Below are 27,272 nucleotides of genomic sequence, written 5' to 3' on the forward strand. Positions count from 1 at the left end.
TTGTACATAAAATGTTATATATCTGTTAATTCATTGTTGATAATTCATTCAATGAACACTTTTAACTATCACTCAAAGAGGCGCTTAACTTTTCGCTTAACTTTTTGCCAGGGTTTGGAATTCTGTAATCAGCGAACAAACTGAAAACGTTACTTTCTCATTCTGAAAGTTGCAACGTATCTGCGTTAAGATATCTAAAGTCTACTGTTGTTGTTGTTTATAATATGACGAGTGTGTTGAAGTGATGGCGATGCTTCCTATATACAACACGCATACTCGTACAATTAAAGATCGCACGATGAGCACGTTTTGCGCATGTCATAGACGCAAAAAAATATACGAAAAAAGCAAAGCGGCAAGTGTGCTTGACTTTAAGATACTCGCATTTTACTTCAGCTCAGGTTAGATAGCCGAAGTTGTCATTCGATTTAATTAAATGTTAACTATTATACAAGTATTTAACTTAAATGTAAATTAGTTTTATAAATAATCTACTAAGACTTCAATATAAATGCTTAATGTCTTAAAATTTCATATAAGTACATGAATTAAGAAACATAATTTTTAGTTCGAACTTTGCAAGTTTTTGGAAATGATTTAACTAACTGACTTATCATAAAAAAGCTTTCACAGTGCTGCTTTGAGATATATTCATTTTTGGACTAAATCTTACAATTGCTAGAGATTTTAGGAAGAGATTGTAAGAAGAAGATCGTGAGAAGAAGTAGATCGTAAGAGTGATTAGATAGGATATGTCTGTTACCAAGCTTTCCAACAAGTTAGCAAACTCTTGTTTTCTTTTCTGTTGCTGTTTTTTTTTTTTTTTTTTTTTTTGCAAGGTTGGTAACTAAGTAAATTGTCAATGGTCACATTAGGCCTAGTACGAGCTTTGCTTTGCATGAGGGGAGATACATGGGTAATACGTACAAGTTGCAAGTGCAGCACGTAATTGCCACAGACGAACACGCAATAACCGCAGCAGCAGCTGTGACTGCAACTGCGACTGCCACTGCGACTGCGGCGCATGCGATCTGCACCCAATCATTAACAATGTTCCCCACTCCTCTCTTTTCCTGATGCTCCACTACTTGCATTACAACGCCATGCATCGCGCTCCCTCTCACTCTAATGCCCAATGTCTTCGTTTTTGCGCTTGCGCCGCTCGTTTAAAGACATTGCCGAGTGGCGGAAAACACGACGACAGCCGATCCATCGAGTCTCAAGACACGATTGCACGACGGCGGCCCAAAACCAATTGCCGCGTTATGTTTCGCTCAGTCAACTTCCGTCACGAAACGCGTTCGGACGTGCGTCTTAAGCAGCGCGATCGCAGCGCAAAACAGAATCGAGACAAACCAAACTCAACTCGAGAGAACATTACGTGTTTTGTTTTTGTGTGGTGTGTGTGTGTGTTTTTTTTTTGCGTGTGTTTCTGGTGGTGTCTTTTCGTCTGCATTGGCGCGTAACGAGCAGCGCTATTATCGCTGTTGACCTCCCCACAATTGACAGTGCGAGTGCGAGTGCGAGTGGGAGAGAGAGGGTCCTGTTCACAGGATGCGCTTCACTGCGCGCGCGCACCTGTTTTTTTATTCTTCTGTGTGCCCGAGTGTGTGTGTGTGTGTGTTTTAGTTGCAGCGGTGTAACGCAACAACAATGAGAACGACAACGGATAGCAAAAGAGGAAGAGGAACAACCACTGCAAACAACAACAACAACAACAATAACAAGTCGCGCGTAAAATTTGTTATTGCCACAGCCAGAAAAGTGAACGCCGGTAAATTTAATTTATGCAAAAAAAAAAAAAACTCGAGAAAATGTTGAGAAAAACCTTTGGTGGAAAATTCAACTGGTAGTTTTACCCCCCTCTCCATCTCCATCTCCATCTATCATCAGCACTTTTAACCACTTTTAACCTGTTGTCAACTATTTCACATATTTTGAGTGTTGTGTGAGAGTTTCCGATAAGAAAAACTCCCACATTTTGTCAGTCTCTATCGGCAAAGCACAAATTTGAATATGGTAATGTGTTCATACATACTTGTATGTCACAACTTGGCGACCGGAACTTGGTCAGAGATAGTTTAACCTCTGAGGTAGTTTCGCTTTTAAATCATTACATCATATTTGTTTATGGTGTGGAAGTGGTTAGAACTTTTATGAACTTCACGGCAATATGTATTATATAATAGTCGGTTTTTGAAAAGTATATAATAGATTATTTAATAGTAAGTTTCTCAATCTTAGCAAAACTGTTTATAAAAAAAGATATAATTTATTTTAGTAATTATTCAAAATAGCCAACACTTTATTTTGTTCTCATAAAGGGTGAAAATTATTGCTCTTCATAAGCATTATATTTTGAGATAAATTTCCAAGATAAATACAATTAAAAAATTAAATTCTTCACAAGCGCAAAAAAAACAAGTAAGAAAGCTAAAGTCGAGTGTACTCGACTGTGAGATACCCGCTACCCAATTTGATTAAAAGCAATATATTTTGCGGCATTGTTCTCAAAATATACCGAATATACTGCAAATATACTAAAAAATACTAAGAATATACCAAATGGTATGTTTGTATATCGATATATTACACCGTTCAAAATATACCTAGACGGCACAATGTGCTAGATTGACGGCCAAAGCAACTAAGACCCCAAAAGTATTTCTTCAATAACTTCCACAATTTTTATCTGATCGCAATTTTCAGGAATCATAACTACTATAGTAATTATTGTATATACCAGCTTTAGCTTTAAAATTACGCTTGTTATTCGATTTTTTTTGATTTGCGGGGGCGGAAGTGGGCGTGGCAAAAATTTGAAACAAACTTGATCTGCGTGCAAACATAACAAATGCTGTCGAAAAAAAATTATAGCTCTATCTCTTATAGTCTCTGAGATCTAGGTGTTCATACGGACGGACGGACGGACGGACAGACGGACATGGCTATATCTTCTCGGCTGTTGACGCTGATCAAGAATATATATACTTTATAGGGTCGGAGATGCCTCCTTCTACCTGTTACATACATTTCCTGTCGGCACAAAGTTATAATACCCTTCTACCCTATGGGTAGCGGGTATAAAAACCGATTAGGTGATAAGGATTTCAAATACTGATTTAACAATATTCAAAGTTTTATTTTCAATCTGCAAATTTAAGAAAATGATAATATATATTAGTTTTTTTTTTTTAGTTAAAGGTCTTAGACGCTCTGGTTCATTCTATTCCAAAAAACAATTGTATTCGTTATTAATAATAGTCTTTATAAGAAAACGATATAAAGGAATATGACCATAACAAAACGATTATTGAGTTATAGAAGATTTTGAATGAAGATTTATTGTAAGAATAGAATTATTATTTCTATTATGAATCAATCTAAGATCCGTGATTCTTTTTGCCATAAAAATAGATTGAATTTTCAATACTTCACCCCATTTCTGTTGCGCTCTGCAATAGCTTTCCAGCAATCCATTATTAGTATTTGTTACTTATTGAAGTATATCGAGTGGAATGCAAGAAATGAATAATTTTCAATCAGAAAGATGGAGTATAGTAATTAGAATACGCAGAAACGAGAGCTGATCGATTGAACTAGAAAACGTAAATGGGTCTATGCGGGGTCTAACGGTAATGCAGAGAGTATCTATTTCAAGCGATTGCGATTGCGATTACGTTTAAGATTATTACTATGACGATGGAGGATTGCGCTGTTTAGTGGCATAATTTATGGCAGTTTGAAGCTAATTGCGATTATTTTGCATCCACAGAGAATTGGCCTCGATGATTGACGGCAACTATGCTCATTGTGGACATGCTAACATTGGCTTTAACCAACGGACAGAGCGTGCTAGAGCGAGACCGAGAACGAGACCGAGAGAGGGAGCGAGAGCGAGAAAGAGGAAAGATGACGGCGACAATGGCAAACAAAGCGCTAAGCAAACAAGCTGAAGATGCAAATTGGAAGAGCAACAGCAACAACACCAACAACAACAACAACAACAATAGAAGCAACAACATTTATGATATTGCAGCAAGTCGAGCGGGCAACATGCCACACCGTGGAGTAGGCTTCAATGTTGCACGAGTCGCTGGCGACGATGACGATGACGTTGGTCATGTTGCTGCTGCCTGTGTCGATTTGTCATGCGAGGCACGCATTGATGATGTTGCTGCTGCCAATGCTGCCAATGCTGCCACTGCTGCTGTTGTTGCTGGCGTGCAATATAAGGCGCATTGTGTGTGGCAGCCGTTGCGCAGCGTTGCGAGGGGCGAAGAGGCGTGCCAGTCAGCAACGACAATGACAACACGAATGTTGAGCGACATGCAAACGACGCAGGCGCGTGCTGAATACAGCAACGACAACGACAACGTCAACGTCAACGACAACGACAACTACAACATCATCGTCAACTCACGAGCGGAAGTTGCCAGCAATTGTGAGCGCGCGCAAGTCGAGCGTGAGAGCGGGAGCGACAACGCAAACGCAAACCATGCTGGCCATGGTCAACAACCACCCAAAGTCACAACAACAACAGCCAGCAATGGGAGCAACAGCAGCAGCAGCAGCGACTGCGCCTGCTCAATACCAACAGACGAGGTACCAACAGCAGAAGCAAAAGCAGCAGCAGCAGCTCCAGTGGCAGTGGCAACACTCGCAGTGGCAGCAGTCGTCGCAGCAAGCGCAGCTGAGCACCAGCAGCAGCAGCAGCAGCAGCAGCCCAAGCAGCCAATTTTCAATCAATTTGGCCAGAAAACAATTGCAAAACAATTTACAACAAATTGTGCAAATTTCATCTTAACAACTCAAGACAACAACGGTTTAAACGCTGTGCGACAAAAACAACAACAACAACAACAATTGCAAATCGTACAAGAAAACGGGCAACAGCAACTGAACGTGCAACAACAACAACAATTTGTAAGCCAACAAAATTTGTATACAGGCGTCAACAACGACGCCAACGCCAACGTTGACGTCAACGGCGACAGCGCAGTCGACTGCGCAGCGCGACGTAGAGAAAAATTTGTGCAAAAAGGCAGTGAAAATGCGTTAACAGCTCCAGCTCGCGTGCCACATGATTTTTTTTCCAATTCTAATTTATGTGCAAATGTGCAAAGTGACAAAGTATCAAAAGCAACCGCAACAGCAACATCAATTGTAACTGCAACAGCAACAGCAACAACATCTTTAAGTGTCAGCCACGCCAAGGCAACGCAACAAAATTTCAAACATCAGCAGCAGGCTCAGGGGGAACAGCAAGGAGAGCAGCAGCAGCAGCAGCAGTTGCCGAGGACGCCATTGTCATTGCCATATTTGTGGCTTGAAGCAGAAGCAGGAGCAGAAGCAGAAGAGGACGCAGCACAAGGTGGAGCATGGCACGACCCTCTGATTGCTGTTGATAATGCCGTTGGAGACATTGTCGTCGTCGATGCGGATGCTGTGGTTGCCTTGTCAGTTGATGTTGATGTTGCTGGTGCTGACGGTTACGTGGATAACGTGAGTAACGTGAGTAAAGCCAACAACAAAGCAGACAACAAAGCAACGAACGTAACGAGTAATAACAGCAACGAGTTGCAAGTGACGAGTGGCGAGTGCAAGCTTATAGATTGCGAATCACTTGACGCTGATCGGGAGCAACAAGAGCAGACCACCAAGGAATGCGAGGAGCGTGCAACAACAACAGGAACAACAACTACAACTACAACTACAACCAGTAACGAGTGCAACTCGTCAGTGTTGGCTGTGACAGCAACAAGCTGCAGCGATTGCGATCTTATTGATTTTGAAAACGATTTGATTGACGATTTTGTGGCCAGTCAGCGACTGAAACGCTTACAGCACAATTTTCAGGGACGCGTCAACAGCAGCAATAGTAACAACAGCAACAACAGCAACAACAACAGCAACCATTCTAGCAACGACAACAACAGCTGTAGTGTCACTGCTGAAGTTGATTGTGTAAAGGCATCCTTGAGACAACAGCAACAACAGCAACAACAACTAAATGCCAGCGCAGCAACAATAAAGAAACTACCCCCAACTAACACTTGCCTCACTCCATCAGCAGCAACAACAACAACCACAACAACGGCAACAACCCCCGCGATAAAGCTGGTCGAATGGGCTTTTAAGGACAATCAAATTGTTGAAAAGAAGTCCAAGCAAAGCTCAAGTGCAATACAATTAAATGTAAATTGTATTCAAGAGGAGCAGCAATTGCCAAATGAAACCAGCAGCAGCAGCAGCAGCAACCACAACAACAGCAACATTCAGCAATTGACAGAGCAAGAGCAATTGCTGAATAGGCGAGTGCGCGTGTGCGTGGCAAACGAGAGCGAAACGAACGCGATTCGAGAGATTGAAAGTGTTGAATTGACAGCTGTCAAAAACAGCAGCAGCAGCAATAACAGCAACAGCAACAGCAACAGCAGCACTGACAACAGCAGTAACAGCAATATCAACAGCAGCGACCAGGTGCTGATTGAAATTGAAACGGATGGCGATAGATTGACGGGCAAACGCAGCGCATTTGTGGCCACCGAGTTTGGTGACAAGACAAGCAACAAAACAACATCATCGTTGTTGTTGTCATCGTCATCGTCATCGTCAGAGCCACACGATAATTTTGTGAGCACACTCAGCGAGTTCGATGTGCAGCGCTTTGGCGAGTATCTGAAAGCAGCGAGACAACTGCAGCTGCTCGACATCAATCACAATCCAAGCGCCTCATCGTTGTCGCACACAATTGTTAATCCCATAGAGTCGGCTGCAGGTGTTGTTAGTGGGAAACAGCGACGCGGTTTTCAGTGCTACGACGAATTGCTCGCTGAATTCGTTAGCGAGCAGCAAGAAGAAGAGGAGGAGGTCGAGGAAGAGGAAGAGAGCGACACTGTTAGCGAGAGCGATAGCGATAGCAACAATTGCAACGATTGTCAGTGCCATGAGTGCCTAGCGTCGTCCGCACAGTTTATACAACCAACGCCGACGAGCAACGAGTATTGCATTAATAGTAATAATATAGCGAGTGCACTCGTTACTTCAACAGCAGCAGCAGCAGCAGCAGCCACAGTCAAGCCAACAACAACATCGAGAACAGCGATCAAGATGCGTGAGGTTAATGGACAGCTGCGTGGTCTGCTCAAAAAACCAAATCGTCCGCCGCCGACGCGTAAAAATCGCGTTGTCTTCGACGAGACACGTAACGAGTTCTTCGAGGCGGACTATGTCATATTGATACGTGAGGATTGCGCCTACGATGAGGAGGACGAGGAGCCCTGCACTTGTGGCGAGCACGAGCTCGTCCGTCTCTGCTGCGAGGAGGGCTGCCAATGCAACTATGCGGTGAATGCCGCCGATCCAGGCGATGGCCGAACGCCACAGGTGAGTGAACAACACATCCATCCTCAACCCTAAACTAAATGTGGGGGGGGGGAGGGCTGTATTTGCTTCCCTTCTCGTTAAGCGGATTATGTCGAGTTGCGAGTTGCAGAAGTGGCCAAAGTTGAAGTGCTTATAGGCAGCTTATGTGTCAGTGTCTGTGCCACATGCCACATGCCACATGCCACATGCAACCAGCGAAGCTCTCCTCTAGCAGTCGCTAAAAGCTTTTGGCCAAACAAGCGACAGCTAATTATTAGCCATCTATCGAGTCTTATCGAATTTCTCCTAAGTCATTTCGTGCTCCACTTTCGTTTTATAACCACACACAATGCACACACGCATAACGCATACGAAATACGAAACAACACTCGCTACATTTTCATTTTCCTTCCTTCGCTTTCATTGACAACTTAAGCGCCTCTTGTTCTCCATGTTCAGCTTTTTTTCTTCCTATTTATGTTGTTGTTTAATATGTGTGTGTGTATGTGCGCGTTTCCTTTTTTTTACTAATGCATTTGTGATGTGAGCTTTATCCACGTATTTGTTCAATTCTCGGTTGTTAAATTTTTCATTTGCCTGTGACCTTGGTGTCCTGTCTTCCTGTGTCTTGAGGTTGGATATGTAAGGTATATTTTGGAGTATGTTTTATAGAACTTTTAATTCTGTTTTAGGTTTCATAAAAAACTAATTCAATTTGCTTTGACTTTTTTGCCTTTTTCTAATTTCTGAAAATTTGTAGAAGTTGTTTGAGAAATACTTTTATATGAGCAAAAACGCTAATTTACTATCGGTATCAGTTACTTTGGCTGACAATCTAGTATATTTTCCTTTCTACTTACTTCCTTACTTTATCAATATAGCAAATATTTTCAAATTAATACTGCACTGTTTTACATCTTACAATCGAGCTCACCCATCTGTAGCTTTCTTACCTTTTAGTTCTAGTTTAGGTTTCATAAAGAAATAAATTAAATCTTTTTATTTTTTTCCACTTCAACATTTTTTTTTTAATATATTTAATCTTAGTATATTTAGTTTAAACTGATATCAAACTAATTTTTTTTAGCTTGGCTTAATTATGCTGATTTTTATAAACCTTCTAATGCTTTTTCAATTAAGTGTTCTTTATTTCATATACCATGGAATTTTGTTTAGTATTTATTTTCAATTACATTCTCAAGAAGTTTCGTTGTCTTTTGCTCAATTCGTTTTAAGATAAGTCTTGCCTAAATAGTTCACTTAGTTCTCTTCTGGATTTGATACCTTTAATCAAATTCTATATAGTATAATATTTAACTTACAATTCCATTTTTGGTTAACTTCTTGATTTCATAAAGATTTTACTTTTTTTCAGTCACAATTTTTTATTATATTGGTTCAACTAGTTTGAAATATTTACCATTTAATTTACTTTTAAAACAAGTGTTGATTGATTTAACACAAATTGACATTATTTTGTTATCTTCTTGATTTCCTGATTTTGATGTCTCTTGATTTTGATGTCAATTTTTATTATGATTCAACTAATTTGAACTATTTACCTTTTAATTTCTGATTTCCTGATTTCCTAGATATTTAGTTCTCTCAACTTTTATCGTATTTTCCTTCTTCATAGTCAGATTATTCAATATCCAAGTCCTTCAATTTAACTTTTCAGGCACTTCAATGTCGCATTACATTGATTTCACATTGAGGGCTTTCACTAACATATTTATGATTTTTATTTATAATTCACCAGCTCATTCAAGATTGTTGATTGTTATCGTGTTGTATTTGGTTATCGCCTTGTCTTGCTTTTGTCTTTGCCTTTGCCTTTAATAGTCACACAGTTGAAGTTGAAGCTGACCACAGCTCTTGAACACTCACTCCTTTCGATTTCACAGGCTCTATTAATTCTCCCCGTCGTCTCCTTTCACTCTCTTTCGCGGTCTCTCTCTCTCTCACTCGCTCGTTTGCACAGCGAGAACTTGTTGTCCTTCCTGTCAATTACGTCACAATTGACCGCCTTTTGTACGTTATCAATGCGATACAAGAAGACAATAAGACAACAAAAGCATATTATATGCTCGTCGCCGAAAAAAAATGTTTGCCCATTGTCTTTGCAGCACAACATTTATGTGTGTATATTGCATATCCTTTATCCTGTTTTCCCATATCCTGTCTGCTGTCTGGGGGACTGTAGGGGGGCGGGGGGCGAGGACTAACTGTCTTCGTGGAGTGCCAAGTCAAGTTGCAAGTCAAGCGTACACGTGCTGCAACCGCAGAGGCATCTTTTGTTGCTGCCACACACACACACACACACACACAAGTTTTTGGAGTAGTTCCTGTGGGTGCTGCTGTGTCCTGCGTCTTAGCCTGCATCCTGAGTCCTGTGTAACTTGTGTCCTCCGCTCCATTTGCAAGTGCTGTATAAATCACTTAAAAACTTTTCGCAGCAACTGCATCAACATTGTGTCTTAAGGGGGGCATTCTTGTCTGTGTAGGAGTCTGCATGTATGTGTGTGTGAGTGAGTGTAAGGTGTGTGTGTGTGTGTGTGTGTGTATCTCTCTTATATTGTTTTATGAAATTGTGCCTTGAAGTGCGCGTTATCGTGATGTACGCGTTTCAATGTGTTAAAGGACATTTGCCAAAGTTTGCCTGCTTTCTCTCTCTCTCTGGCTTGCTTGCCATCTCGCTTGCACAATTGCCTCTCATTTCTTTGTAGCACTCGCATCGATCCTAAGCGGCCCTCAAGCTGCGTTTAAATTTCAATTTTCTGCCATATGAGCGTCACTTGAGTTTGCGACGCTTTTTGCTTCTTATCTGCCACCAGGCCAGACTCATGCCACACACTCTCTGGCACACACACTCACACACAGAGCTGTCCTCTATCTGCCTATCTGACTGTCTGAGCACCACCTCGACGACCAAAGTGGGTGGGCGGACGCCCAATGCACTTGACTTGACGCTGCTCAAGCATTGTGCCCATTGCCTTAGACCCCAATGTCTGTGTTGTGTCCCATTGCCTTCGCCTCCGCCACTTCGCCCCCGTTAACTCAAGAGTTTAATATGCATTTAGTGTATGTAACAAGTTTACAAAACGCGTTGCATAACCCAAACGTTGCCTCACTTCGCCAGACGGTCCAAATAATAATGCTCGACTAAAAGATGCCTGCTTTGAACTACTGACGAAGTTTTTACTTTACTTTATATGGTAATCGATTAGTTTCACCAACATTTGATATTCTCAGGCTAAATTATTGTGGAACTTGTTTGAAATTGACCAAAAAGCTAAACATTTCCACATTAAGAATATCATTTATTTTTATTTTTTATGGCTTTTTGATTGTGACCAACTGACTGGCTAACTTATAATACCTCGTCTTCTTGCCTTGGTTTACCGGGTGTGTGCAAATCATGAATGGCGAAAAAAAGGAAACATTTTTCTTCTCTCTGCATTTTTTGTGGACAAAGTTTTTATGGCTACAACGCCAAGTTATAGCTGTGAGTTTTCCATTTCCATTTACATTTTCTCACACACACACGCTTATTTAGTTACATATGTACAATGTACATTTTGTTCGGCTTTATGTGGCACTTCTTAAACTTAACTTATTGTACAACAAAAACTTGATTGCTTGCCGAAGAACGAAGAACCACAGAAAAACACACACAACTTGGCATTCGGCTCGAACTTTTGGCCTAGACTTTGTTGTTGCCTCGTCTTTTCGTTGCCTTCTCTTGGGCCTCTGTTTCCTCTGCTTCATTGTTGCCATTGCAATTGCAAATGCATTCTTCAAATGTTTGGCATGCATATACGGGTGTGTGTGGACGTGTGTGTGCATGCATAGACATGTGCGTGCGTGCACTTGTGCTTATGATTATGATGCCATGACTGGCCTTGGCGCTGGCAGTCAGCTACCATTGTTCATATCAGCTAATGAACGGTTTTTCTTAGCAAATTATGCTTAATTAAGGCTGTTATATGACTGTTATACAACTGTTATACCGTTTGAAATACAGCAAAACGAATATGTTTGAGGCCTTTGCTGTTACTATCAACTGTTATACAACTGAAATATAACAAAACAAATATGTTACTATTATGCGGGTATTATACAACTGTTATACCACAAGAAATATAACAAAATTCATATGCTGGAAGATTTTGCTTTTACTATCAACTGTATTACGAACTGTTATATAAGTTTTCCAACTGTTATACATCAATAGGTTACAAAACTACCAAGTCTCGCTTTTCGACATTTTAGCAATTGTCGTATGCTTCAATTGCATGACTAACATAACGACTGCAACTGTTATACGACGTGTATATGTATGTATATTAAGTCATCAAAATGCATAACTGTAGGCGCAGACGACTATGAAAGAACTGTTATAGCATAACCAAAGCCACAGCATACTCGAAGAGCGACTTAACACAGATTTACGAGCAAAAAACACACACACAGTTCATCAGCCCCAAACAAACCACAGACACACACACACACACACACACACAGAAGCTTTCACACGTAGCGTCCCCAATAACGTCTGGCTATAAAACTCAATTAAGTTAATTTGCGGCGGGAGCATAATTACAACATTGCAGCATCAGCATCAACAGCAGCATCAACAGCAGCAGCCCTTAGACTAACTAATATAACTAACTTTAGCTTAGTGATTAACTAACCCAAGTACTAACTGCTCTTCTTCTTTTTTCTTGCTCCATTTTGACAGAGTCCCAAATATCAACCGCCGATTGACTTTGTGGACGATGCGGCGCTCAGTCCGCCCGATGGCTACAAGGATAATAGCTTAAAGAATACGCTTGGTGGCGCGCTAAGCGGCCACATCTTTGGGGCGCAACATTTGCAGCAGTTGCAGGTGATACAGCGTCTGCAACAGCAACGTGCCGCAATGTTGGCCGCACGCAACAGCAATGGCAACGGCAATAGTCAACAAATACCGCCGCCACCGCCGCCCGTTGGCACCGCAGCCCAACAACAGCAACAACAACAGCAGCAGCAGCAGCAACAACAACAGCAGCAACAACAACAACAGCAGCAGCAGCAGCAACCACATCATGGAGCAGCGACACAGCATCATGGAGCAGGGCAACAGCAGGCGGATGAGGACTTGCAGGGCGTGTGCACCGAGTGCGCGGAGTGCGCCGAATGTGCAGCCAAACAGCTGCAGGATGCAGGTAAATGAGCCGCAGTGCATGGCACCAATTAGTGGGCAAGCCAAGCCCCAAGGGCCGAGGGAGAAAGGCAGGGAGAGCAGAGGAGAGCAGTGCCAATTGCCGCGAGGCGCTTTTCAAATGTTTTCGTTTGGCTTTGTGTAATCTAATTATGAATTATTTATGCAAACATTTGCCCAGCCACCGAACAGAGCTAGACATCTCTTCTCCATCTCTCTCTCGCTCTCTCTTTCAATGTGTGCGCCATAAATTGGACGCCATTTTGTTTGTGTCGCAGTCAGAGAACTCTGTGAAGAGTTCCATATAATTTTTGTAGTTAATTAAATTCGAGAAAGCTGCCCCTATTGAAAAACGCTTCGTTTTGCAATGAAATTAAATGAGTTTGTCAGATAGGCAAGTCAATAAACTGTCATACAACTGTTATACATAGGCAGCATGTCTTTTCATGTTTCATGTGCACAACTTTAACTAACTCTTAATTGAGTGAAATGTTACGAAGCTGCTTTCTGAACTCTTCAGTTATATGGTATTTAACTTTCGACATACTTGATGGCGTATCGATTCCCCGCTAATTGTTTGCCGCCAGTATTTACAGAACACTTAGTTATTTCGGATATAATTCGATTAAATTTCGATTTGTTATGAACGCCCGCAGTTTGGCAAATGTTGAACTTGGCATTTTTGTTTGAAGTTTGAGGGGTTTGTGTCGCCAACTATTGATTGATTTATGGCAACTTTGCTTAATGGATAAACAAGCTCAAGTTGTGCTTGTTTATGTTGTTTTTGCCTCTTGGTTGTTTATTGGTTTGTTTGCCAACGTTCGTTCCCCCTTTTGAGCGCAACCATACAAGGACATACGAGTATAACTTTTGCCACAACGACACTTTTGGCCCACCTCAAGGGTTAGGGAGCGGCTGTAATGTTGAGGGTGAGCAGGGAAGGGAAGTAAACGTATTCATTTGCATTAATATCGGTCACGCATTATTGATTATCAAGTGACAAACGAACAGAACGGAACGAAACGAAATGGAACGAAATTGAACGAATTTGAAGCCCGTTTCAGGCTTGACTCTGACTTTGACTCTGACTCTATATATATTAATTGTTGCGCCTAACGAAGCGGAATGTGACCAACCCGAATCGAGTCGAACCCCAGCTCAGTTAAGGTTCGGCCCAGCCCTGGTTCGCCATGCCTCTCCCTTTTGGTGGCAAAGCGATCCTTCAAGCGCGCTTCCGCCTCAGCTTAAATTAGAGCTGAGCGCGTGACACGAAATGAATATCGATGAAAGTTCATGAAAACAGACAAAATAGAATATTTTGATATGCGATTCTGATTATAAATTATGTAGCTAGTTCTCTATGTTCCATTTTACAAAAACAATGTTCCAGCAATCAGCTAACAAAATGGAATATGTAATAAACCATAATCTATTTTTTTTCGGTCGCACTGCTATTTTAACGTTCACAGACAATGCTAAAGATAAATACCACAACAAATGAATTATTAACGCATAAATGATAATAGATAAAGATGATAAATGTATTTCAATTAGTTGGAGAACAATGCTTTCATAATGTAATTCTTAGCTAAGCAAAGACACAAACCCGAGCATGTATCTCAATCAGTTGTTATCGAAAGCATAAACCAATTGAAACTCACAGATTAATTGTAACATTTTCTTTAAGCAAAACGATATTTTCTCAAATTATACAAGTATAAACTATTGTCTGCACGAGCTCATCTCTAGCTTAGAGCTGAGCAGAGCAACAGGCTGGGAGTTGGGCAACAACTAATGTGATCATAACTCATTCACTTACTCGTAACTAACTTCCTCCCTCATTATTCTTTTGTCGCTTCCTCCACAGAATGCAGCTCGGCGCAGTGTGGCGAGGAATTGACGCCGATCGGCGTCCCAGCGGTGGCGCTGTTGCCGCTGCACACAAGTTCACCGGAGCGTCGGATTACGCAGAAGGAGATCATTGCCGGGGAGGAGAGGCCCAAATATGTGCTGCAATCGCAATACAACAAGCCAACAGCGGGTGCTGCAGGTAAGCTATCAACAGAATTGAAATTTCAATATCCGATATGTATCCGATATTCCAAAAATCGAACTTGTGTCATTAGCTTTTGTACATAGTCTCGTACATTGTATATACTCGAACATACATCTCGAATCTCGAATATCTTTGCTCGCATCATGCTACCTCTCAAATCGATAAGCCGCACTCCCACACACACACACACACACACAAATACAATTGCAACTCATGCCAAGCACAACGCGCTCTCGCTGTCGCTCTCCTCTGCTCCCCATGCTCCCATGGTCCCCTGCTCCACCCTCATGCTCCCTCATGCACGCGCTCTCGCTCACAGATGTCAGCGCTGTCAACGCGAGTTATTTTGCAAAGAGCGAATGTTACATACATGTACATCATGATAAAAGAGCCCTTTCCCTCCCCCCCCCAAAAAAAAAACAAAAATGACGTGCCTCGAACGTATTCTATGTATCTCTCATAGCTCCCCACAAAATACTCCTTCTTGTTCCTTGTTTGTTACCGCATTCACTGAGCATTCATTACAGCATTCAGTCGGTTGGTTGAAGTTGACGCAATACACTTCTCACGCATAGCATTCACATTATGCAATTCTCGAATTCCATTTCATGGCGAAGTGTTATACAATTGTTATACATGCATTCTTAGCTGCCAGCTAAACAATTTGACATTGGCAGTTATGTATAAATAAGCTTGCTTATGCGACTGTTGCACAACTGTTGAATTAACTGTTGTACAATGGGCAATGCACAGATGAGGAATTTCATAGTGTATAACAGTTTGATAAGTTATTGCCAGGATTCAAATGTCTGTTATACAACTGAAGTAAAACTGTTAGACGGCATAAGCATAGCTAATATGTATGCCCAAATTTGTTATACAGCTGTTATACAACTGTTATACGACTGTTATACAGCTGTTATATAACTGTGTTATACCCATACTTATGCACACATTCGCAATCGTATCGCCATTTGCTTCAGCTCTCGCTATCACAACCCCGCTCGTTTTTGTGTTGCCATCTCTCTATTCCTCTCTCGCTCGCTCTCACGATCTGCAACACTGTGAATGCAATACAAAATATGTACAATGCTCTCTTTCGTCCACTCGACTTCGTCGAACTCGTCTACCGAACTACAATTGCGGCTCACTCTGGCAAATGCAACACAAATTGTTGTCAAATCAATTTCAATCAATCAAATCAAAACAAACCAAACCAAAAAAAACACGCACACTTCTCCAAATTCCGTTTGCGAGCGTATGACAGTCAAAGTTAGAAAGGATTCAAGCAACAACCACACAAGTAGCAGTAGCAGTAGCAGGCCCAACGCCACCGCCAGCGCTGGCATTGGCATTGGCGGTTCCATTAGCTCAACTGGCGGCTATGGCAACTCCTTGCTGCCGGCCGTGGCCAAGAAAAAACGATTTGTTGTTGAAACTATTACCACTATGACCACAGTGACCGAGCGACGCATTATACGTGAGGCGCACGAGGATGTCGCTGCCAACGCCGGTGGAGCGAACGCTGGAGCCGCAGTTGCCACACCCGGACCTGGAGCTGGACAGACAGCTGGTGCCGAGATGTTGCCGCCAGCGTTGCCAGCCAAGGCAAGCGCAACAGCAGCTGTTGCAGCCGCTGCCGCAGCTGCAGCCGCCGCCACAGCAGCAACTGGAAATGCAACGGATCAATATGATGAGCTGAAACCGCCGCCCATACCACCCAAGGAGACGACGACCACGCAGATCAGCGGCATACTCAAAGGCGGCAAACTGTGGAAGCAGGACTCTATCTCGCAAGTGAGTAGCCCTTAAATTGGTTTCTTACTACTTACTTCGAGTCTTAGTTTGACTTAGTATGACTGTTAATTTGATTTATTTGGTATATTTTATATATTATGGTATATTTTAAATGTAGTACTATATCAATATACCAATTATAGCCTTTGGTATAGTTATTATATGCAGTATAGTAGTTTGCTGTATTTTCAGAATTTGATAATTTGGTATATTTTGTACTTTATGGTATATTTTAAATGTAGTACTATATCAATATACCAATTATAGCGTTTGGTATAGTTATTATATGCAGTATATTTTCAGAATTTGATAATTTGGTATATTTTATACATTATGGTATATTTTAAATGTAGTACTATATCAATATACCAATTAAAGCCTTTGGTATAGTTATTATATGCAGTATAGTAGTTTGCTGTATTTTCAGAATTTGATAATTTGGTATATTTTGTACTTTATGGTATATTTTAAATGTAGTACTATATCAATATACCAATTATAGCGTTTGGTATAGTTATTATATGCAGTATATTTTCAGAATTTGATAATTTGGTATATTTTATACATTATGGTATATTTTAAATGTAGTACTATATCAATATACCAATTATAGCCTTTGGTATAGTTATTATATGCAGTATAGTAATTTGCTATATTTTCAGAATTTGATAATTTGGTATATTTTGTACTTTATGGTATATTTTAAATGTAGTACTATATCAATATACCAATTATAGCCTTTGGTATAGTTATTATATGCAGTATATTTTCAGAATTTGATAATTTGGTATATTTTATACATTATGGTATATTTTAAATGTTGTACTATATCAATATACCAATTATAGCCTTTGGTATAGTTATTATATGCAGTATAGTAGCTTGCTATATTTTCAGAATTTGATAATTTGGTATATTTTGTACTTTATGGTATATTTTAAATGTAGTACTATATCAATATACCAATTATAGCCTTTGGTATAGTTATTATATACAGTATAGTAATTTGCTATATTTTCAGAATTTGATAATTTGGTATATTTTGTACTTTATGGTATATTTTAAATGTAGTACTATATCAATATACCAATTATAGCCTTTGATATATATAATATATGCAGTATAGTAATTTGCTATATTTTCAGAATAACACCACACTGTTTTGTTTTTATTAACAATGGTTAGCGGGTATATCATAGTCGAGCATACTCAACTGTAGCTTGTTTTCAATTATTATTCTTTCGTTGTTTTACTCAACTCTCTTCTTTATTTATTAAATTACGCCATTTTTACGCCATAAATTGGATTTATTTCTTAGTTTCTTTACTCTTTATTTTATTTACTCGCTGTTTTTAATATTCTTTATTATTAACACTGTTCGTTTTTATTTGTTTCATTTATGAAATTACTTGTTTACTATTTATGTTAGTCACTCTTCTTATTCATTTATTACATTTCAATTCAAATTTGATACTCGAGTTATCAATTAAATAAATGATTTACTTACTAAATACCTTCTCCCATTCGTCGCTAGCAATCGGATGACCAGAACAACACCACCTCCGAGGATGAGAGTGGTGCCACCAAGCGTTCTGTGCGTTTCGTAACCGAGGATCAGGCCAATGCCGGCACCGATGGCGACGGTCAATCGTTGTCTGGTGATCTAGACGACAGCGAGAATCAGATCAACGAGCTCATACCGATCAAGAAGCATTCGACGCTGTTCAACAATGCGTTGCGTCCCAATTCGGCGGTGCGCCAGCTGTTTCCCAGCGTGTCGGCCCAACAGGCGCCGGTGTTGACCTCGGAGGCACTGCGCGCCTTCGACGAGTCGAAGCGTGCCGGCTGCCTGGTCACCCATTTGCCCGGCAGCTGCGGTGACTCGGACACCTTGCGCCGCAGCATGGAACGCAACATACTGCGACGTTCCCTGATCAAGTAAGTGGAGATTTCCTCGCCTCGTCACACACTTCACGCTACAACTTTCTCTATTGCAGGAAAAAGGCCGTCAAGTCGGACATCTCGCTGGAGGAGCGGATTAAGCAGCTCACCTGCGACATTGACGAGGATCTGGCCGAGGAGTTATCGCTGGCTCGCAGCGTTGTCGAGCACGAGCAACAGGTGGATCAGGATCAGGGCAGCGAACGCGAGTGCAGCGAGCTGGCGCAACGCGACAGTCCCGCCGGCGAGGAGAATCCCAATGCGATGGCGCCCAAGTTCTTGAACGGTGAGAAGAGCTTCTCGCCGAGCAGCTCAGTGTCCAGCTCGTCGAGCGGTTCGTCCGCCTACAAGAAAATCGCCGACATTTTCAGTCGCGACAAGAAACAGGAGAAGATCATGGAGCTTGAGGAGAATCCCATAGTCATTATACCGCAGGTGAGTTGGCAGACAAAGCGGAAACCGCTATTGCACGGAGAAGTAAAGTTTAGGAGGAAATAGTTTGGAATGAATATAGGTTGAACACTGTAATATCTATAGTTAGCAAAGTCCGAAATGTTCCTTGAATCGTCGTAACACATAAAAAAATAGAGTGGAAGAACAAAGTATAGTTCCAATATACATAGATTATGAAGATTAGTAATATACAATTCTAAGAGAAAACTGATTTTCTGTATTACAAATTGCATTCTTAAGGTGCAACAAGGTTCAAATCGAAACCTTGAATCCAAAACCTTTGCTTGAACCCTAAAAATTACATGAGATGAACCTTAAGAGCAATGGAACAACAAAATTGGTTAGGGAAATACGTTAATTCACTTCAATTAATGCCTCACTAAGAAACAGATTTGATAGGAAACTTATTTTACCTGATTATACCCGCAACCCATAGGGTAGAAGTTTATTATAACATAATTTTGTGCCTTCTTGAAATGTTTGTAACAGGCAGAAGGAGGCATTTCCGGCTCTATAAAGTATATTTATTCTTGATCATCATTAACAGACGAGTCGATATAGCCATGTCCGTCTGTCTGTCGGTATAAACATTTAGATCTATGATACTATAAGAGAAAGACAGATACTTATTGTAGTTGCTTTGGTTAACAATCTGGTACATTTTCCACTCTAGGGTATATTTTGAATGTATACCCATATACCAAATATAGCCTTTGGTATACTTTTAGTATTTTTGCGATACATTACCTTAGTATTTTTTTTTAGAATAATACCGCAATGTGTTGCTGTTATTCACAATGGGTAGCGGGTATCTGACTGTAGCTTTTTATACCCGCTACCCATAGGGTAGAAGGGTATTATAACTTTGTGCCGGCAGGAAATGTATGTAACAGGTAGAACGAGGCATCTCCGACCCTATAAAGTATATATATTCTTGATCAGCGTCAACAGCCGAGACGATCTAGCCATGTCCGTCCGTCCGTATGAAACACTGGATCTCAGAGACTATAAGAGATAGAGCTATAATTTTTTTTCGACAGCATTTGTTATGTTTGCACGCAGATCAAGTTTGTGTCAAATTTTTGCCACGCCCAATACAATAATTACTGTAGTAGTTATGGTTCCTGAAAATTTGGTTGCGATCAGATAAAAATTGTGGAAGTTATTAAAGAAATACTTTTGTATGGGCAAAAACGCCTACTTACTAGGGGTCTTAGTTGCTTTGGCCGACAATCTGATATTGTCTATGGTATATTTTGAATGGTGTACTATATCGATATACCAAACATACCATTCGGTATATTTTTAGTATTTTCGGTATAATTTGAAAATTATACTGCAATATTTTGCACTTATTAAAAATGGGTAGCGGGTATCTCACAGTCGAGCACACTCGACTGTAACTTTCTTACTTGTTTCCTATAAATTACGTTCTTGAATACATAAGCTTGAGACTTAACACAATTTGCTAATTTGGTTTATTCCTTTTTTTTTGTCAGGAATGCCGCTGTCCCGCCGCACCGGATCTGGGCATGGGCATCCAGGTGCCCGTTGTGCACACGCAAATCCATCGCACGCCGCCCCGTCAAACGGAACCGAAGCGTCAGTTCCTATCCACGCTGGCGCCGCTCACCGCCTGCGTTGCCGGCAACAAGGACGATCTCTCCTCGTATTACACGTTGGCTGCGGCAGCGGCGGCCCATCAGCATGGGCACGCCCACCACGCCCATTATGCCGCTGCAGCGGCTGCCGCCGACTTCAATATGAGTCAACTACTGGGCGCAGCAGCAGCCGGAGCGGGAGGCGATGCTGCCGCACAGCAAGCAGCCGCTGTGGCCGCGATGGCAGCTCAGGGCTTGGCGCTGGGTGGTGGCAACGGAGCCGGCGGCTCAGGTGGTGTTGGTGGCGGGGATGAGGCGCGTAAGGTGGCGCCCGATGTGATTGCCGGGACACCGGGACAAGAGACGTCGCAGCAGGACGAGTTGGCGGCATTTGCGCAGGCGGAAGCAAAGCGCACCGAGCAGCTAAAGAAACGCTACACGGGAATGGAGAGTGGCGGTCAGTCGCAGTCGCAATCGCAGGCGAGCAGCGACGATGATGAGCAGAACGATTATGGGTTCAACAAGCGGCCGTCGGTGCGCGGCATTAAGCCGAAGTTTAGCTCAACGAACGAGATACTCGCCCAGATGCAGGAACAGTTGACGCAACAGATACCGACGACGGTGATCAGCAGTCAACCGGTGCCGCAGGCGGTCAAGGGTTATGCGATGCCCAATCAGCCCAAGCAACTCTCGCAGAATCCCTCGCCACAGAACGTGCCACAGCAACAGCAGCAGCAGCAGCAACAACAACAGCAGCAGCAGCAGCAGCAACAATTGCAACAGCAACAACAGGCGCAGGTGCAGTTGCAACAACAGATGGCAGCTGCAGCGGCAGCGTTGCAGGCGAACACGATTGCCCAGCAAAAGACGGAGCAACGCACCTGGAGCTTCTACAGCGAGAGCGGCGAGCAGCAACGCTTCCCCGTCGATGCGGCAGCCATACAGCAGACCTACTATCAAACATTGCCCGCCGGTGCCATGTTCCGTCAGACGATGATCCAGCAGCAGGGCGGAGCGCCCGATGATGCCTCATCGCTGCTGTATGCCGCCGCCCAGAATTGCCAGAGCGTCACGGCAACAGCCACGGCCACCGCCACCGTTGATGGTCGCATCGAGCAGAGCAAGCACAGCAGCTACAGCAGCCACTTTGCACGCAGCCCCACCCGACGACCGGAATCGCCGCCGCCGTTGCGCAACTATCACCAGACGATGGTCCTGATACCCTACAATGCGGAGACGTACTCGCAGTTTGCCACCAGCAGCAGTGTCGATCCCAAGCTGGCCCACATCCAGCGGCAGAATATACTCGAGTATCAACAGGTGAGTAAAGCGGGAGGAGATACAAAAGGGGAAGGAGGGAGGCACAGGGAGTGGAAGGTAGGAAAGAGAAGGGAAAGGGAAGGGAAGGAAAACAGATGGGGAAAATTAATGGGAATTGAAGGAGCTGGTAATCAGCAAATAAGTATAGCTGGAGGGGATTCCTAAAAGTAAGGAGGAAAGTAGGGTAATTATGATTGAGAGATAGAAGATTACAAGTCAGGAAAGAGAAGTTCCGAGAAGATTATGTTTAAGAGAACTGATGAGATCGAAAAGAGGAGAAATTATTGCCAATTTAAGAAAGGAAATATCAGTTTCTGATGCTTTCCTGAATAATGTATTTTAAAAATCGGAAGAGAAAGGAAGTATACGAAACTAAAGTTATTAGGTGGAAAAGCATGATTGGAAGGATTTCCGAAAAGAATGTCCCTCGATTGTAGGAACAATGAAGTGAAGTTAACGCAATTTAAAGGAAGGAAAAGAAAGGATAGATATGAATAAAATATGGTAAGAAAGAAAATAAATCTACAAGCAAACAAAGTAAGGGAGACGATGATAAAAAGTATAGGAAAGAAAAGGAAACCTTAGATAATAAAGTTAAGAGGTGAAAAAACAGAATCTGAAACGCAGTTGAAAACAATACAAAGGAAGCAAAGCATAAAAAAAAGTTACAAATAGAAGAGAGACAACTTTTGAAGAAATTTGAGAGAATAGTTTAGGGCGACACAGCCTCGTTTTGCACTCCAGGACAATTGTCCTCGCCTCGTTCCGTTCCCTCGGGCTTACGGAAAATGCGGAAAATGTTCGCATTGTGTGCTCTGTGCTTAATTAACATTTGCGTATTTCTTTTTTTTTTCTCTCTGTATTATTGATTTCCCAGGTGACACAGCAAACGATACGTGTGCCCATTGGCTATGCGCTGCCTGGCATGCAACTGCATGTGGTCAGTGGGCGTGGCCATGCCGCCCATTACGGACAACACCCGCACACGGCAGCCCAACAGCAGCAGCAGCAGCAACACCAACAACAGCAACAGCAGCAGCAGCAACAACAGCAGCAGCAACGTCTGATGCAGCAACACTATCAGTTTGGAGCCGAGGGCGGAATGCCGGGCTTCAGTGAGCGGGGCGTGCCCGAGGGAGCAGCCGCTGTATCGCACAGCGATTGCAATGCCATGGTCTCACCCACAACAGCAGCAGCAGCCGCCGCTGCCGTGCAACAGCAGCAGCAACAACAGCAGCAACAGCAGCAACAGCTTCAGCAGCAACAACAACAACAGGTGGCAGGAGGAGCTGCCGCTTCGGCAGCTCAGGGCTCGGTGTATTATGCGATGAACGTATGACCCGGGCTTGAATAGTCGCTGCCAGCGGCGTTGATTGTCGAGCGCCGCCAGTGTCAACGCGTCGAGTTGTCAGCGACTTCAGTGCATTTGGGTGGCGCCGCCGGTGGCGGCAGATGAGCTAACAACCAGCCACAGCCACGCCCACCACAACAGCCCTCAACAACAGCCTCATTTCCCTCTCCGCAAATTGAGTTAACAAAGCTGTCATTGTGTCGTTGAGTTTTGCTCCGCGTTGATCCTAGCGAACCTGCGCTTTATTTCTTTTCCATGCCTCCTCCTCCCTCCCTCGCTCCTACCCCCCCTTCCCTAGTGTCGCAATCTCTGTTATTTTCCTGTGTATGTGTAGGTGTGCAGGTGTATCTACGCCTCATCAGTGTGTGCGTGTGTGTATGTGTCTGTGAATTTCGAAAATTTAATATTGTATATTGTTGCGCCAACCCTGTTCCATGCCCAGCCCTGGATCTGGACACTGTGCAACAGTGCAACGCACGTAAAGTGAAACGTAACGAAACGAAACGAAAAACCACAAAACACTATTAAAATTAAACATTTAACAATTCTCTTTAATACAACAAATATATACATACTAACGAAATTAAGCATATACATATGCATATATGATAAATTATGAGAGGCAAGCAGGTTAAAGAAGAACCAGAAGAAGAAGGAGAACAAAGGAAAATCGATTTCAATTTCGAATTGAGTTGAGTTTTCCAAAGTTACGTTTTCGAATCTCGAATTTCGCATCAACCAAAATAGTAAACCAAATTAATTAAGTATATGAATTTATTTATTACATGCTGGGTGCTACAAATGCAACAAAAACAAAATCGAAAAGATACTGAAAATGTTGAAATTATAATTTCGTTTTTCAAATACCCTGTACTTTAGAATTCAGAATTCAAAAACTTTCGAGTGTCTGTTTAGCAACTAAAATTAAACAAAGTTCTTTAATGAATTTTTGTTCAAAAATCATTGAAAAGGGAAACTCTTTAATTTCGAGAACAGGGTAGCTGTTAGTCGTTCATGTTGCGACTAGATTGATCTTCATTTTTTTTTTTTTAGTCTATGATTTAGCTTTAGTTTAGTTGTTTCGCTTTGATTGAAAAGAAAACAAAAACAAAAACGTAATTGCTCAATGAAAATTGCATTTGATTTTAAGTGAAAATATACATAAATTAAATTTAATTAAATTATAAATATATATAAATTATATTATACATACACTCATATTTAAATTATCATACTATATACATATATATTTATTATATATGTAGTGCAATTTGTTGCTACAGTGAAACTTTCTTTCACATCCATTTCTCGACTCGAAACTAGAACAAAAAATCAAAACCAAAAACCACAAACCACAAAAAAAAAAACACAATCTTAACACATAAAACACACACAAACAAAAAAAATATATATATACATATATATTGAATTTGTCTTTTTTTAAATCTCAAGGTAGTAAATATCATATATGAAGGAACTTAATTAATAGAGCTATTCTTAAGCAAATTATTACTATTATTATTTATGTCTATACACTTGATCCAAATACTCTTTTTTTTTGTATTAAATATATATATATATATAAATATGTGTATTTATTTTGATTTATTATAAATAATATGCAATATATGGTTTTTATGCCCATTGCAATGGGCGCGAATTCCAGAAAGTAGGCAACAAATAAATGTAAGCTGAAAGCTGGAAATGGGAACAACCCAATTGCAAGGGTATTTAAGCTTCGGCTATGCCGATTAGAGTGCTTCCCCCCTCTCCACCACTATTTTGATTTTCTTACATTAACGATACAGTTTTAATTGATAGAACTTTCATTCGCTACATTTATAATATGCGCACGTATTTCTTTGGTGATTTGGGGTTTTCTGGAATGTCCCCCATACGAACCCCGATAAGTGCCATTGTACGATTGCGTATTTATTTTGTGAGCTGCAGTTTGTTTGGGTTTCATGAGAGAGAATACATGCCTACGTACACATTTGTATGTGTGTGCGTAGGATCTATGTATACGAATCTATTGTATCATTCTTAAATAACAAAAATCATCTACTTCTAAGTAACAGTGCCAAAGTTGCACCAAAACAAAACTAAAATAAAAAACAAAAAAGAAAACTTGTTAGAAACTTGAACTTGAAACAGGTAACACAAATAGGAAAGAAAACGATATAATGCAAAAATATATAAAAAGAGAAATCCAATACTTTTTAAGAGTATATACAATACAATTTAACTGGCAAAGGAAACGAACGAATATAAAGCAAATATTATTTTTAACACTCCACTTGCGTTCATGTCTATAATAAACATTCAACCAAAAATATAAGAGAAAAAATAAAAACATTATATAGTATATACATATATATATATAAATATAAATTACATTTAAAATGCAATAAAAAAGAAATAAATAGATGAAGCAGATTAAGAAGAAACAAAGACAACGCATAGCAAGTGAAGCCAGAGCGAGAGTTAGTTAGTGCTACAGTACAGTTAGTTCGATACAGTTAGTTATATACATATACATATATACATATACATAGAAGAGGCCCAGGCGCAAAACGAACTTAGTCGTATACATATATATAATACATATATATACCATACACAACCAATATATACCGAAACTATGATATATAGTATACACAACAAAGTGTAGTTAAAAAAAAAACATAGCGCACTTTTAGGCGCCACATAAAAATAGAAAGAAATGAACAAAAAAAAATCGAACGAACACTTTACCCGAACAATTTCCGAGAAAAAAACCTAAATTCAAGAATTGATAAAGCAGCGCGATTTGCATATTTAATAACAATTAAATATATATATATATTCCAGTATATATATATACATGTATATGATATACATATATATATATATTAGATGTTTATGTAATACATAAAGAAAACACAAAAAAAAAAAAACAGCTAAAGTAACGCAAAGAATTTCACAGAAAAATGCAAAAGAAAATTATGAATGGTATTTTTTGCGACTTTTTCTGTTCGAATTGTCTGGGTTGAGAATATCAGCTATAACTAATTTTTTTCTATGCAAAATGTAGTTGACAAATTATATAAAACAAAAAAAAAAACAACAACAAAAAAAGCAGATATACATATATATATATACACTAATCTATTGAATGGTTAAAGAATTTTGATTTTTTTTTTTGTGGCATGCAACAACAGACACAATGTGAAAAATGTGTATTCATTAATTAAATAAGAAAGAATATGAAAACAAAAAAAAAAAAAAAAAAACAGAAAACAAACCAAATATATATAAATAGTACTTATATACACAATTAGTGTATATGGCAGAGGCAAAACAGCAACAACTATAGAACAACAAAATAAAAATAAAAAACAAAATCAAGACGAAGTTGTAGACGAAGACGAAGCGACAGCAAAAGTAACATAAATTAAACAAGTTATATAACAAATTTAAAAATATGACTGAGCCCAATGACTCACAAATAAATTTTAAACAAAAAACAAAACAACAACAAAAAAAAACAATTATATTGAAAGGTAAAAAAAAAAACAAAAAAAAAACAAAACTATTAAAGTGTATTTTTATTTCTGAAATGTCAAAACAACGGATGGGAGGCTGGGCACAGTCCTTTTGATAAGCTGATAAGCTTGGCCACTTGACGTCAAGTGACACCAACAGCGGACTGATAACAGAAATTCGAAATCATCTTTATGTGGAGAGCTGCCAACTGGCGAATGGGGCTGCCAACTCACCTCATTTCTAAGAACCGTTGGGATTTTAAAAGTTTGATCAGTTTCATTTCAAACAAACTTGGAAGGATTAAAATTTTATTTATTTATTTATTTAAAGGTTAGCTATAATTAAAATTAATACTAACGCTATTGATAAAGCAATGGTAGCGAAGGCCTTCAGCTTAAAATTTTAATTTAATACATACTCATAGATAGCCGTGAACCATCTTCTTGTAGATTACAAAAATATGTTCAACAAATATGCATTCAAATTTCCTATAGTTATGAATAATACTTTAAATACTCAGCAAATCTTCAGCAAAAAACCATCTTTTATCTTTGTTCTTACACTCAAGATTAATCATTACACAACGAGAGACTTGAAACTTTCAATTTAATTAGCTTTCTTCGCACTTAAATGCAATTCAACTTAGCTGCAACTTTT

At 40.4% G+C, this 27,272-nt stretch overlaps 1 protein-coding gene across 2 annotated transcripts; it reads left to right on the forward strand.

Moving 5' to 3' along the window:
- The first annotated feature begins 1,449 nt into the window (after positions 1–1,449).
- Positions 1,450–26,473, forward strand: LOC117566063 (uncharacterized). Of its 2 annotated transcripts, none has more exons than XM_052008587.1 (9): positions 1,450–1,774; positions 3,776–7,389; positions 12,110–12,575; positions 14,439–14,621; positions 15,895–16,424; positions 17,959–18,362; positions 18,422–18,800; positions 20,318–21,739; positions 22,617–26,473. In XM_052008587.1, the coding sequence occupies exons 2-9, from the start codon at positions 3,805–3,807 to the stop codon at positions 23,076–23,078; spliced, it is 7,431 nt and encodes a 2,476-aa protein (XP_051864547.1). In that variant the 5' UTR covers positions 1,450–1,774; positions 3,776–3,804; the 3' UTR covers positions 23,079–26,473. The 2 variants fall into 2 exon arrangements, with proteins under 2 accessions (XP_051864547.1, XP_051864548.1); XM_052008588.1 differs by having other exon boundaries at positions 1,454–1,774; positions 16,087–16,424.
- Positions 26,474–27,272: the final 799 nt, after the last annotated feature.

Source organism: Drosophila albomicans, chromosome X (assembly GCF_009650485.2).
Source record: "Drosophila albomicans strain 15112-1751.03 chromosome X, ASM965048v2, whole genome shotgun sequence".
NCBI classification, from domain to species: Eukaryota; Metazoa; Arthropoda; class Insecta; order Diptera; family Drosophilidae; genus Drosophila; species Drosophila albomicans.